At 47.6% G+C, this 12,516-nt stretch overlaps 4 protein-coding genes across 4 annotated transcripts; all 4 read left to right on the top strand.

Annotated features, from left to right (window-relative positions):
- Positions 1-648: 648 nt before the first annotated feature.
- On the top strand, positions 649-5,987 carry F9C07_6124 (uncharacterized protein; the record flags this gene model as incomplete). The annotated part of the gene is made up of 3 exons (XM_041292992.1): positions 649-776; positions 837-5,846; positions 5,903-5,987. 3 exons carry the CDS (start codon positions 649-651, stop codon positions 5,985-5,987), a joined length of 5,223 nt encoding a protein of 1,740 aa, XP_041147757.1.
- Positions 5,988-6,815: 828 nt separating this feature from the next.
- On the top strand, positions 6,816-9,293 carry F9C07_6125 (para-aminobenzoate synthase PabaA; the record flags this gene model as incomplete). Its single annotated transcript, XM_041286417.1, has 1 exon — positions 6,816-9,293. One exon carries the CDS (start codon positions 6,816-6,818, stop codon positions 9,291-9,293), a length of 2,478 nt encoding a protein of 825 aa, XP_041147756.1.
- A 519-nt stretch (positions 9,294-9,812) lies between these two features.
- F9C07_6126 (RNA polymerase II transcription mediator complex subunit Med6) lies at positions 9,813-10,932 on the top strand (the record flags this gene model as incomplete). Its single annotated transcript, XM_041292991.1, has 3 exons — positions 9,813-9,906; positions 9,981-10,342; positions 10,402-10,932. 3 exons carry the CDS (start codon positions 9,813-9,815, stop codon positions 10,930-10,932), a joined length of 987 nt encoding a protein of 328 aa, XP_041147755.1.
- Positions 10,933-11,385: 453 nt separating this feature from the next.
- Positions 11,386-12,510, top strand: F9C07_1667711 (putative Rossmann fold nucleotide-binding protein). Its single transcript, XM_041292990.2, has 2 exons — positions 11,386-11,567; positions 11,665-12,510. Exons 1-2 carry the CDS (start codon positions 11,524-11,526, stop codon positions 12,350-12,352), a joined length of 732 nt encoding a protein of 243 aa, XP_041147754.1. The 5' UTR covers positions 11,386-11,523; the 3' UTR covers positions 12,353-12,510.
- The last annotated feature ends 6 nt before the right edge of the window (positions 12,511-12,516 follow it).

The raw sequence follows: 12,516 nt of genomic DNA, 5'->3' as shown, positions 1-12,516 counted from the left end.
AAAAGGCAGGTCGAATTTCCGGAAGTCATACGAGAAGAAAGCGATTAATATTGAGAAGAAAAAGATAACCCGGGAGAAAAAGGATTTATAGCCGGAGGTTAGAAATGGACAACATAAAACAGCATACAATCCAAAAGTGACCTTTTGGCCACGCTTGACCGAGAGGGACGATCGCCGCACTTCAGTTGGAATTAAACAACAATAGCGGAGTCGATAACAGCGTATTGGGTGTTTCTCATCTACCGTACTAACCCGTTCCTGTCACGGGGGCGGTATGCACGCTTATGCTATCCAGGCACCCACCTCCCTGTCCGATAAGACTGATAAATAACTTTAACTCCGCAGACTCTCCGACAATGCATCTAACGGTTTTATGAACTGCTTCCCTGCTTATTCATTACCTGTTATTTCATCCTAATTGCCTATCGCTCGACCGTGCGGCTGTGTCTTCTTCATATTTGTAGATCATCTTGACGACTTCTTAGAGATCTGTTTTGTTGTTTACATTTCATTATTATCAGCAATAGTAACCTATGCTTGTTTGAGTTGTTCATTTGTTGAGCAACTCTTCCTCCTCCTTTTACCTTCTCAACCATATGCAGTGGCACCCATGAGAGGTTTCTAGCATGGTATGACTTTGATGGCATAATGACGCAGAATATAGATTTCAACGCGCTAAAAGCGCGTACGATGGGATCGGGCAATGACGAGGAGGCTGTGACAGTTGATACAAGGGGCCTGATCTCGAAAGTGCTCGCGCGATACTCAGGAAAATGGTACGTGTTGCTGGCTCTTAAATAGTGGGATTATGAGACAGTTTACTAATCCATAAACAGGACAGTCTTGCGAGAAATGATTCAGAATGCCGCTGATGCTAATGCTACAAAAGTGACCATAAAGTTCGAGACCTTACCCTCGACAGTTGTTCCTTTGCCTTCGCATGCCGATAACACCACATTAATCAAACATACCATCTCTCATCATACTCTCAGGCGACTCTTGATATCGAACAACGGTTCTCCTTTCAGTGAAAAAGATTGGGCGAGATTAAAGCGAATCGCGGATGGCAATCCCGATGAAACAAAAATTGGAGCTTTTGGAGTCGGGTTCTACAGCGTTTTTGATGACTGTGAGGAGCCGTTTGTATCGTCTGGAAAAGAGGCCATGGCTTTTTACTGGAAAGGCAATGCTCTCTATACTCGTCGATTGCAACTAAATGACGCCCCAAATCCTGAAACGACATTTGTGCTAGATTACCGCAATAATACATCTCCTGTTCCGTCTTTAATGGAGTTATGTCAATTCCTGTCTAGCAGTCTTACCTTCGTTAGCCTTGAGAGTATAGAGTTATGGCTAGATGACTGGAACCTACTGCGACTGACGAAGAAGGCCGCCCCAAGCATCGATCTCTCTATCCCTAGAGACATCGAAACTAAGACATCTCAAGGTTTAATGAAAATAGTTAACGTGACCCGTGAAGTTGCCCAGGTTGATGCTACGTGGATGCGGGCTGTTGAATGGAATCCACACGCGAATCTACTCCGCGAGGGACTTAGAGATACAGCAGGCTCTTTACGCACCTTTTTCTCTAGGCTCACTGGCCAGGGTGGGTCAGAGAAACCGGTGAAGAGTGAGAGCAATCCCAATATCAACGATGCAGAAGACATGACCAAAGCCTCTACGGCGTCGGTCTTTCTACACATCAATACTGCGAGCATTCAATGCTCTATAAGTCAATCTCTAAGCAGCGAACTTGAACGCGCCACGCGCAAGCCCCCACCGAAAAAGTCTACATTAGCTGTATTAACACCTTCCTATGATACCACTTTGGCGTCTGGGACGTCGGGGTTGCAGTCAGACATTCTTTCGTCGATTCTTCCATCTAAAGCCGGCAGAGTCTTCATTGGATTTCCCACTCACCAAACGACGGGTCTCAATGCTCATATATCTGCGCCTTCTGTTATCCCGACAGTCGAGCGGGAGAGCATTGATCTCAACACACGATACATCAGCAAATGGAACCTTGAGATGCTCAGGGCAGCGGGGATTGTTTGCCGAGTGGCCTGGTCTGCAGAGATGGCCTCCATCAAGTCTAAGATACAACCCACAAAGTCATCGAAAATCCGAAAGGATGACATAGTTGGCGTACTTCCCGAAGCCATTCATACAGCGAATCAATTCGTATTCCGTGAATCAACTCCCTCGTCGGTACTTGGTCAGACTATTGAAGATGCATTCTGGACGTGTAACAAGAATGCCTCTATTGAGGTTTTATCAACGTGTGGAATTATCCAGAGCCATCAGGCACGCATTGCTCCTAAAGACCTCAGTTTCATGGATTCCATTCCAGTTCTGCCAGACGACTTCGTATCAAATGCGAAGGATTTTGTCAGGAAGCTGACGGATTTTGGGCTTGTCACTGATATTACAGTGTCTGACATTCAACGTGAATTGGAAGCTAGTACGCTACAGTCTAGTCAAATCCTTGAATTCCTCTCTTGGCTCAGCCGGAGGGCTGTTTCAGGCCAACTCGACTCTCTATCTGTCCAGAGCCTTTTAAACGTTGCAGTAGCAAATGATGAAGATAGCAGCGGTGCTGTATGCAGGTTACTTGTCTTCGCGGATATGACCAGCTATCTCAATCCTCAGCGGATACCAGTGGAACTGCCGTTGCCATCTTCCGTGATGCCCTTCAAGTACACCAAGTCACTAGGTAAGCAGGAACTAGAGTCTCTCGGCTGGACAGAACTGCAAATGGTCCCTTGGATTCACTGGATTGTGAGCAATGCCGGGAACCGGGGCGTTCTGTCAATTGAACAAGACATTACACAGTCTTCGTCCTTCTCTGCTCAGGTTTTGCCTGTTATCTCGAAACAATGGGACGTTCTGAGCCAGCCGTCGAAACAGAGTGTGATCAACCTGTTACAACCGCACACAATCATGCCAACCAAGCTAGGCATGAAGCGGCCTGTGGAAACCTACTTTTCCTCAGTCCGATTGTTCGATGATCTCCCTGTTGTCAGAGGCCTCAATAGCGTCAAAGAAAAATTTTTGACTGCTCTTGGCGTCCGTAAGACTGTTGATCTTGGGGTCATCTTCGAACGCCTGTTAAGTACAACAGAATCTTCAAATGGGGGCAGCGTTAGCCAGAGGAAGTGGAGCCATGTCGATTTGATACGATACCTTGCCTCCGTTCGCGATGACATACCTGCTAGCGATATCAAGAGGCTGAAAGATACTAGTATCTGTACTGCAGAAGCGACCGAAACCACTAATGATCCTACAAAAGACCGCCGCAAACGTTATAAGATATATGAGCTTTTCGAACCACATGACCCACTCAGAGCTCTTGGACTTCCTGTGATCGAGTGGCCAGGCAAGTACCAGTCTAACAGCAACGAGGGTAAATTTCTCTCCATGCTAGGCCTGAGGAGCTTCCCATCTCCGTTCGAACTAATAAAAATTATGGCAAAGGCAGCGGCAGCCCGAGATTGGACCCTTCATGGGAAAGCTATGTCCTACTATATTGCCGAGTATCATAATAACGGTTACGCCGCGTTCAACTACGAAGAAATTACTGTTCCTTTTCTACCTATTGAAGGATCGGATAGTCTTAGCATCCCAAGCCAGTGCTTCACTGATGAAGCTGCTACCTTATTTGGGTTTAAAATCCTTCGACATACTCTTCACCCTCATGCTCCCAAATTCGGAGTCAAACAACATCCAGCTCTAACTGACTGCTTGAATTATCTGCTTCGGCAGCCACCCTCCACTAAGCGGGACGCGCGAGTGACTTTCAAATATTTAGCTGGGAGAGTGTCGGAGCTTAAGCCGCGAGATATTGACCGAGTTAGCAGCGCACAAATAGTGCCTGTCTCAGTAAAGGATATCCCCGACCCTGAATCGAGTATACGCCATGTAGCACCAAAGCTATGCTATCTCGGGGAGGGTGAAGATTATAGGGACATCTTCGACTTTGTTGACTTTGGGCAAGAGGCCAACTTCTTTCTCATGGCAGTGGGTTCTAAGAGAGAGCCGTCTAAAATAGAACTTGCGTACATGTTAGTGAAAGAGCCGGCCAGGATATCCTCGGCATTTCAAAGTGCAGACAAGTATCTCAAGTTACTGAGAACGCTTGCCGAGAATATCTCTGTGCTCAAGAAAGACCGGGGACTCCTTAACGAAATGAGATGCTCTGCATTCCTTTTAGCAAGTAGAGATATATCCTCTCTAGCCCAAGGGAATTCTGGAAAAAGGGGTCTCCCTGGTTCTGAAGACGATGACGACGAACAGAGCATAAAGGAGTGGACTTTGACTGCAGCAAAGGACACGGTGGTGGTAGATGATTTCCAGAGTTTCAATCTGTTTAAGGAACATATTCTAGCTGCGCCTCAGGAGGAAACACTAGAGAACTTTTATCTTGCTCTTGGTGCTGTTCCGCTGAAAACTCTCGTTGAAGAGCGGGCTCATTGGGGAGCAGTGGCCTCGGATCAACTACCCGCAGCAAAATTACAGAAGTTGATTCATGAGCGCTCAAGACTCTTCCTCCATGATCAACCTGCTGAAACCATACAGCACGACGTCAGGTGGCTGGAAAAGAACCTTCGAGTCCAAGTCGTCCATTCGATATCTCTCACCCGCTCCCTCAAAGGTCGTCGAGTTTCACATACCCAGAAGCGAAGTGCTATTATTACCCGGCAGTCAACGTCCTGGGTCTTGTGGATCTCCCCAGGCAAATATGATCTTTATGAGATAAGTCAAGCTCTCGTACACCTGATCCTTGTCCGGCCGAAGCTTCACTCGACTCTCACATTGGAAATGCTTCTTAAAACTGATTTGTTGGAGCTCAAGGCCCGTGGTTACAACGTTGAGCGGATTCTTAAGCAGAAGGCTCACGAGGCAAGAATGGCAGAGGATAGACGTCAGAAGCAGTTGGAGGAGGAACGACAACGGCTCCAGGAGAGAGAAGCCGCATGGGCGCAGGAACGGGCTCAAGCCCAGGTGCAGACGCAAGCGCAACAAGCAGAAGACAAACGACAGCATTTGATGCCTGGTGACTTTCCTGACTCGCCATCGCCATCCAGCAAGGATATCGGCCCAAGTTCGCAGGGAGAAGCATTAGAACAAAGCCAAGACCGGCGCCCACGAGGGCTTTTCGCCAATTTAACAAAACGCTTTGGGCTGGACAGTGGTCGACCAGCATCGAACCCTCTTGGTGGGGATTCATCCCAGCCATCCGCAGAGTCTTCGAATAACACTCCTCCTCCCCCATATTCGGCCGAAGACCCACAAAAATCTCGCCCAGAACAGCCTGTGACCGTCAGCTCCCCGCATAAACTTCAGTCAGAGCTTCTTTCCGCCATCCAGGCTTGTCGGCCTCACGGATCATCAAACGTATACAGCCGCCCAGAAACGAACCAAGTCACTGAGTCTAAATCCTATTGTGATGAGAAACCCAGTCACGATCTGGAATTTGTCGCAACACTCCCTTGCGGCATTCATGTACTCTTCGTGAAGACACTTGCAGATCGGTCCAACTTTCTGGCCAAGAACAGCGCCGGAATGAACCTCTTTGCTTCGATGCTCATTGATTGCGCTAGTGTCTTCTCCCTACGTGCCGATATTCTTAGTGTCTTTTATGACCCAGGCGGAAAGACCATAGCGTTCAACCGAGCCGGAAGCATTTTTTGTAATTACTTCTACTTCCAGCAACTGCATGAGAAGGAGCTGCTCCAAAAACCGGCTGCCGACAGGAGCGAAGCGCTGATATATTGGTGGGTGATACTCTGTCATGAACTAGCACATAATCTGGTGGGAGATCATAGCTCCGCCCATAGCTTCTACAGGTACGAAGAGCACCCTATACGGATATAGAGTTTACCCCTACTGATACCCTCTCCAGTGAAAGCTTCGTGGCTCAGTACTTCCCTAAAATGGCGACCAAGCTTGCCACCGTCAATCCGCAAACGCCAGCGCCGAATTCATAGCTTCTTCGAAGCCGATGGGCCGGCTGGAGTTAATAAAATATTTCCGACGATGCATAATGGTGTTCTGCCTGATACAAGGCATGTTTTGTCTTTGATTCTCACGACAAGTAGACTTGCCAGACAAGCTCAAGCATTGGTCATCAACCGATGATGTATAGATGAATAGCTGAAAATACAATTTTCATGGAAATTACTTACTCAGGGGTCTCTTAAGCCGTCAGGGTCCAGCAGGGCATATGAGCAGAAGAAGCTTGCTGTTGTGTATGAAGGGGTGGGTAAATTAGGGCTTGGCTTGCGTGGTGGTGGAAGATCGGGAACGAGAAAGGTGATTGCAGCGGAAGACCCATTTTATTTCTCGTTCTCCGTACGGGCGCCCGATTTAGGTTTTCCGGTGTTTGCCGCTCCGTCCCTGGATTTAATCTTATTTTTTAGGTAAAAGTGACCAGGTCTGGCAACCCAAGTCCTCAAAAAACTTTTGAGACTCAACCACTTCTTGTTCTTCCTCTTCCTTTTCTTGTTCTCAAATCTGTTGGATCTCTATCCGATCTGTTTGGTGAAGATCTACTGACAATTTACGATTTCTTGTTCGTTGGTGAGTCATGAGTGTGGTGCACTGAATAAAGAACTCTTGAAGTATCGCCACTTTGGGTCTCTATATTCATTCCACTATGAACCTCCGTTGACCTTTAGTGCTCGAGTTTCGTCTCATGCATTGTGCTTGTTAGTCATTTACACTTGATTTTATACATATCCTGTATTCTCCTTGCGTTTGTCTTTGCTCCCTGCCTTCTTTGTGGGGTTATAGAAGCTACAGTTCATCCATACGGCATGGCACCATTACTAGGGAGTTGGACCGCATCGTCTGCCGGTGGGCCCTCTAAAGCTCAACTCCATACATCTACCCGAAAGAACATTCTTTACGTGGATGCATATGACTCCTTTTCTTACAATGTGGTCGCTATGCTTGAAGAGGTTCTGGGTGTCAAGGTGACTGTGCTAATGATTGACTCCGAGTGGCCAGAAGGGAACAAGGCCGAGTTTCTGCAATATTTCGAAGCTGTCGTCCTTGGGCCTGGGCCTGGAGATCCAAATGTCCCACAAGATATTGGGATCATGAGGGATATCTGGGATCTGAGTGACGCTGATTTGCTGCCTGTTTTCGGAATATGCCTTGGTTTCCAAAGTCTGTGTCTTCACCACAGCATTGCTATAGAGCGCTTGTCATACCCACTTCATGGCCGGGTATATCGCATATCAACGGCTGAAAAGGACATATTTAAGGACCTGCAAGATGTGGAGGTTACTCTCTATCATTCTCTATATGCAAAGTTGGACGATTCGCTTGAGGCAGCCTTGGCCGAGTACAGTGGCAAGCAGATCAAGGCCAATGCAGATTTAGATCTTCTGGCTTGGCTGCCCATCGAACAAGATAACGTTTCTGAAAGAACTATCATTCCAATGGCTGTGCGCCACAGGGAAAAGCCATTCTGGGGTGTTCAGTTTCATCCAGAATCATGCAAGTCGGACCGCGGAGTGTGCAGTGAACTACTAAGAAAATGGTGGGAGATGTCCTTAGACTACAACAAAAAGCATGGGCGCGGCGGTTACGGTTTTTTGCCAGAGGACATTACAAGAGGCCCAAGCGATATGACCTCACTTCCGGAGATAGCGTTTACCATGTTGAATTGGTGCGCGTCAACCTCGAGATCTTCAGCTTTCCGTTCACTCCCCACTAGCAGGCTAAATGCTGAGTTTATATGTGAACGCTTAAATGCGCCTGGGTCACCAACAGTGTTATTTCAGTCTAACGGCAGGTACAGTATCATATCAGTTCCGGGCCCTACGAGCTGGAGATTAGAATACTATGCTCAGGCCGAGGCTCTCCTAGTAGAGAGATTGCAAGGACACTGCAATGGGCACACAAATTCCGGTATTAAGAAGTCTTTGTCGGTGTATGACTTATGGGAGACGCTCAGATATCTCATGGACATGAAAAAGGTCGAGTTTGGAGATGATGCTGTGCCCTTTTGGGGAGGATTTTTGGGCTATTTCTCGTACGAGATGGGACTCGCATGTCTTGCCCGGCCGAAGACTCATAGCGATGACAACCATGGATATATCCCCCTTCAAAACGCTGCTGCTACTACTGATCCAGCAGATGTGAGTTTGCTGTGGACCGAAAGAAGTGTTGTCGTCGATAACGAAACAGGACGCATCACCATACAGTCAACGCGTAACGCCGATGATAAATCGACTGGATGGCTTGACGAAACGTTGCAATACTTGACTGAGCTTTCCCGTGTAGACGTGCTTGAGAATGAGAACGCGAACTCTGATGCGGGCTATTTGGACACCATTTTAAGGCAATGCGTGATACGTTTTCCCAACGAGCAAACATACAAGCAGCAACTCGAAGCTTGTAAAGCCGAGCTTGAAGCTGGCGAATCATACGAGTTGTGTCTTACTTGTGAAACATCAATCACCTTACCATCACCTAGCACTGACAGCGAGCGTGTTGCTTTCCCTTGGAAGCTATATAAACGTCTTAGGGAGTACAATCCTGCAGCCTTCAGTGCTTATGCAAGACTAGGCACCGTCAAGGTTGTCAGTAGCAGCCCTGAATGCTTCCTCAATTGGGACCGCTCTTTCACGTTGGAAATGAAGCCAATGAAGGGCACTGTCCGGAAATCAGCCAGCATGAATATGAAGAAGGCCAAGGAGATACTAGGTTCAACAAAAGAAATGGCAGAGAATTTGATGATCGCGGATTTGATTCGCCATGACCTTTACGGCATCTGCGGTTCTGGAAGAGTGCGTGTTGAGAAGCTTCTTGAGGTAGAGGATCACGGGCGTGTCTATCAGATGATTACGCATGTGAAAGGAGATGTCGATCCAGGCCGTCTGGGTTTCGCCGTTCGAAACTTGCCCCATCTACATTCGTCGAACATGTCTGCGTATGGGCTTACAGCCCTACAAAGATGTCTTCCTCCGGGATCGATGACTGGCGCGCCTAAGGAGCGTTCATGCATGCATCTTAGCTTGATCGAGGCTCGAAAACGTGGGGTCTATTCCGGTGTTATGGGCTTCCTCGACCTTGGGGGTGGAGGTAGTTTCTCAGTCCTTATCCGCACGGCGTTCAGCTGTTCTGATGACAAGGACAATGAACAGACATGGAGAATTGGGGCTGGAGGAGCTGTGACCATTCTAAGCACTGCTGACGGTGAATGGAACGAGATGCTGACCAAGCTTACCACTGTCTGTGGTGTCTTCGCGCCGTCGGATCTACAGGGTTCAGGCAAGGTGTAAAAAGCATGACCACATTCTTCCTCTCCTCCATTCCTCTTCTTCTTTTATTTATTTATTTATTCGTTCATTCTTGATTCTTCTTGCTGAACTCTGCCTTTTTAGGTACATGTTCAACAACATTATTCAACAGTTGCGGGTGTTAGATCAGAAGGGGTCGGATTCAACATTGAGCGTTGGGGTTTAGAGGCGTTTAGCTATTCGCAAGGTTTTCACTATATAGCATCTTTGGTAGATTTCATCAGTCCAACAGATACCCTGATCCTTTCCCGCTTGTTTTATAGTAGGGTTAGACATGAACCTACCAACTGGCGCGGATAGAACTTCAATTAAATAAACAATGCAAACAAGTCAAACATCGCTTTTCTTTCTGTGGGGATAATACATCATAGTTCTCCATTGCACTTAGATATACACTTCATGGTCTTGAGGTGTAGACTAGCATTTGCACTCCTGGCTGTTGTTTTGTAAGTCGGGATCTCCCCAACAGCCTGTTAGCAATCGAGATCATCGATTTACTTCATGGCGAGTGCTCAAGATGGTTCAATGGAAGAGATCCTCTGGCGGTCGCCCGCACATGTCCAAATGATGGGAGGCTTTCTCCATTCTAACAATAGTAAGGAGATCTTCCTTTTGAGTCTTCTATCTTACACCCTTCAACTTTTAAGGCATTTGCTAATCAATGGACAGTCTTATTTTACTTCGCCGAATCTCCATTCTTCGACGCTACGTCCAACAATGCCTCTCTTGCCATCCAAGCCAACTACAACGAAACACTTCGCCATTTTGTTGAGACCCGGGAGGCTTTCGAAGGTCGCTTGAAGACCATGCAGGGATTGGAGTTTGTGGTCGCATATGATCCCTTGCAGGCTGCTGCACAAACAGAGACCAGTTTTGCACATGAACCATCTAATATCTGGGTGATCCGGAAACAGACGAGACGGAAGCGAGCCGGGCTAGAGGATGAAGTGGTAGTTCTATCCACTTACTTCGTAGTGGGAGATTGCATCTATATGGCCCCGTCTGTTGCAAGTGTCGTGGGGAATAGACTTGTACGTCGAATAAGGTTCTCTGTATATGAACCAGCGACTGACATTCCACATCACAATAGCTTTCTGCAGTTACATCACTCACCAGCCTCTTAAAGACTGCATCGTCGCTGCCTAGTTTTACACCGTCACATGGACACACGTACCTGCCGCCCGCACCCAAACCGACGGATAGCAGTCAGCCCGGAGCTCAATCTCAGCAAAGCAAGGAGAATACTCCAATGCCCGACGCGGACTCCACGAAGGCTCTCTTGGTTGGACCACAAACCGCCAACGCTGGAGCAATTCTTCAGGATACGAGGACTTTCGCGGAATCGTTCAGTCTTCTCGCACGATATGGTGAGGAGTTCATGGATGAAAATCCACTAGTCGGAGAACCGGGATCATTTATCCTATCCAAGTCTGGCGATACAGATCGAGGGGCTGCTTCCAAACAACCATCGAATGTTAACCGTCCAGGCAGCATTCCAGGTAAGGTTGGAACGCCTCAAGTCAAGGTCGACACGCCTGGTAAAACCCCCGAGAAAGGAGCCACTCCGTCGGCCTCCGATGACAGTAAGATACGAAAGAAGAAGGCCAAGATTGGGAATTGAAAGGATGAACCCAAAGATTTATGATACCCTTTTTTTTAACAGTCTTAGGAACATGATAATGTACATTCCATGGATCCGTCCATAGTATATCACTGATGTGAGGATTATAAGCAGAGAAATCAACTCGTAGCTAGGGATATATGCCGCGATACTAGGGAGCGCAATTTTTTTCTTTTTCTTTTCCATGTCCAGCAGGTATGCCAAAATTTGCAAACCGCCTGCCTGAGTCGATGGCAGTGATGTTTGAGGGTACAGAGAGCGAGACCAGCGAAAATCCCAATGGTTCCAACATAGAGATGTAACATAATGACTCATTGAACTCCAAAGAATCCTCTACCTTCCCTCTCCCTTACATAGTACTTCATCCTTATCCAACATCTCTTTTTGGAACGTCTGTATACCTTTATATATAGCTATTCATTAGTCCTAGCAAGGGGGTTTGACTCAAGAATCTTTGCTTACCTCTTCTTTCCTTCTTCCCTTGTTACCCTGATCATTTGCTTCTCATTTGTCATACAGGATTGATAATATTCTACGTTTTTCATATACAATTAATATTCTTTACACATTTATATACATCCGGCAGTAACTATGGCGAGTGTTCAGCAAGACAAGCCTGCAGTTGTCTGTGTATTGTGAGTGAATCAACCACCCCCACCATGACCTGCGGAAAATCGCAGACAAATGACAAACCGTATAATCCGTGCTGATCATTCAATGGAAACCATGTAGCTGCGGCTCAGTCTCCGGTAACAACTCCGTTCACCTGGAAACAGCTAGAGCTCTTGCACATGAGTTTCACAGGAACAATATCCAACTTGTTTATGGCGGTGGCACAGCGGGCCTCATGGGCGAATTGGCTCGCACCCTCGTTTCCCTTTCTGGACCCCAAGCAGTGCACGGGATTATCCCTCGCGCCCTGGTCAAAGTCGAGCCCGGCTATGACAACGCACAAGAGGAGAGGAACCCTTCTACAGTTGTAAGCGGGAAAGAAGCCGAGCGGGTCGTCAAGGAGCCCATGGGTAAGATCGGGACGCTTAAAGAGTCAGAGTACGGGTATACCACCATCGTCCCAGATATGCACACGCGCAAGCGTATGATGGCCGAGAAGGTCCGAGAGGGCGGCCCGGGGTCGGGCTTTGTGGCGCTGGCGGGCGGGTTCGGAACGATCGAGGAGGTCATGGAAATGACTACCTGGAATCAGTTGGGAATCCATAAGCTTGGCATGGTGTTGCTTAATGCCAATGGGTACTGGGATGGTGTGTTAGCGTGGGTGAAGAACTCAGTCCAAGAAGGCTTTGTCAGTCCTGAGAACGGTGAGATCTTGGTTGAGGCCAAGGATGTCAGAGAGGTTTGGCCCAAGCTGGTTGGTTACAAGATTAGCAATGGGAGGATGCAGTTGAACTGGGGAGAGGAGTAGGCTGGCTGGCTAGCCTACTGACGCAAGATTTTACCTTACACTCTGCATGAAGAGTTACCGACGTTGGTCATATGTTAGAGGCTACTCCAGTTAGGAGTGGATGATAGAAGGAAGAGTACAAGGGAAGGAACTAGACCGCCAATTACGATTTCATGACATTAAAC

Source organism: Aspergillus flavus, chromosome 5, assembly GCF_009017415.1.
Source record: "Aspergillus flavus chromosome 5, complete sequence".
Taxonomy (NCBI): Eukaryota; Fungi; Ascomycota; class Eurotiomycetes; order Eurotiales; family Aspergillaceae; genus Aspergillus; species Aspergillus flavus.
The sequence above is the reverse complement of the archived record's forward strand: the minus strand, read 5'-3'. Positions and strand labels throughout refer to the sequence as shown.

Excerpts from the sequence above, each read along its gene's own strand:
- F9C07_1667711 (XM_041292990.2), top strand. The coding sequence starts at position 11,524 with ATGGCGAGTGTTCAGCAAGACAAGCCTGCAGTTGTCTGTGTATT. Across the intron at positions 11,568-11,664 it reads CCTGCAGTTGTCTGTGTATT|CTGCGGCTCAGTCTCCGGTA; the intron begins GTGAGTGAATCA and ends GAAACCATGTAG.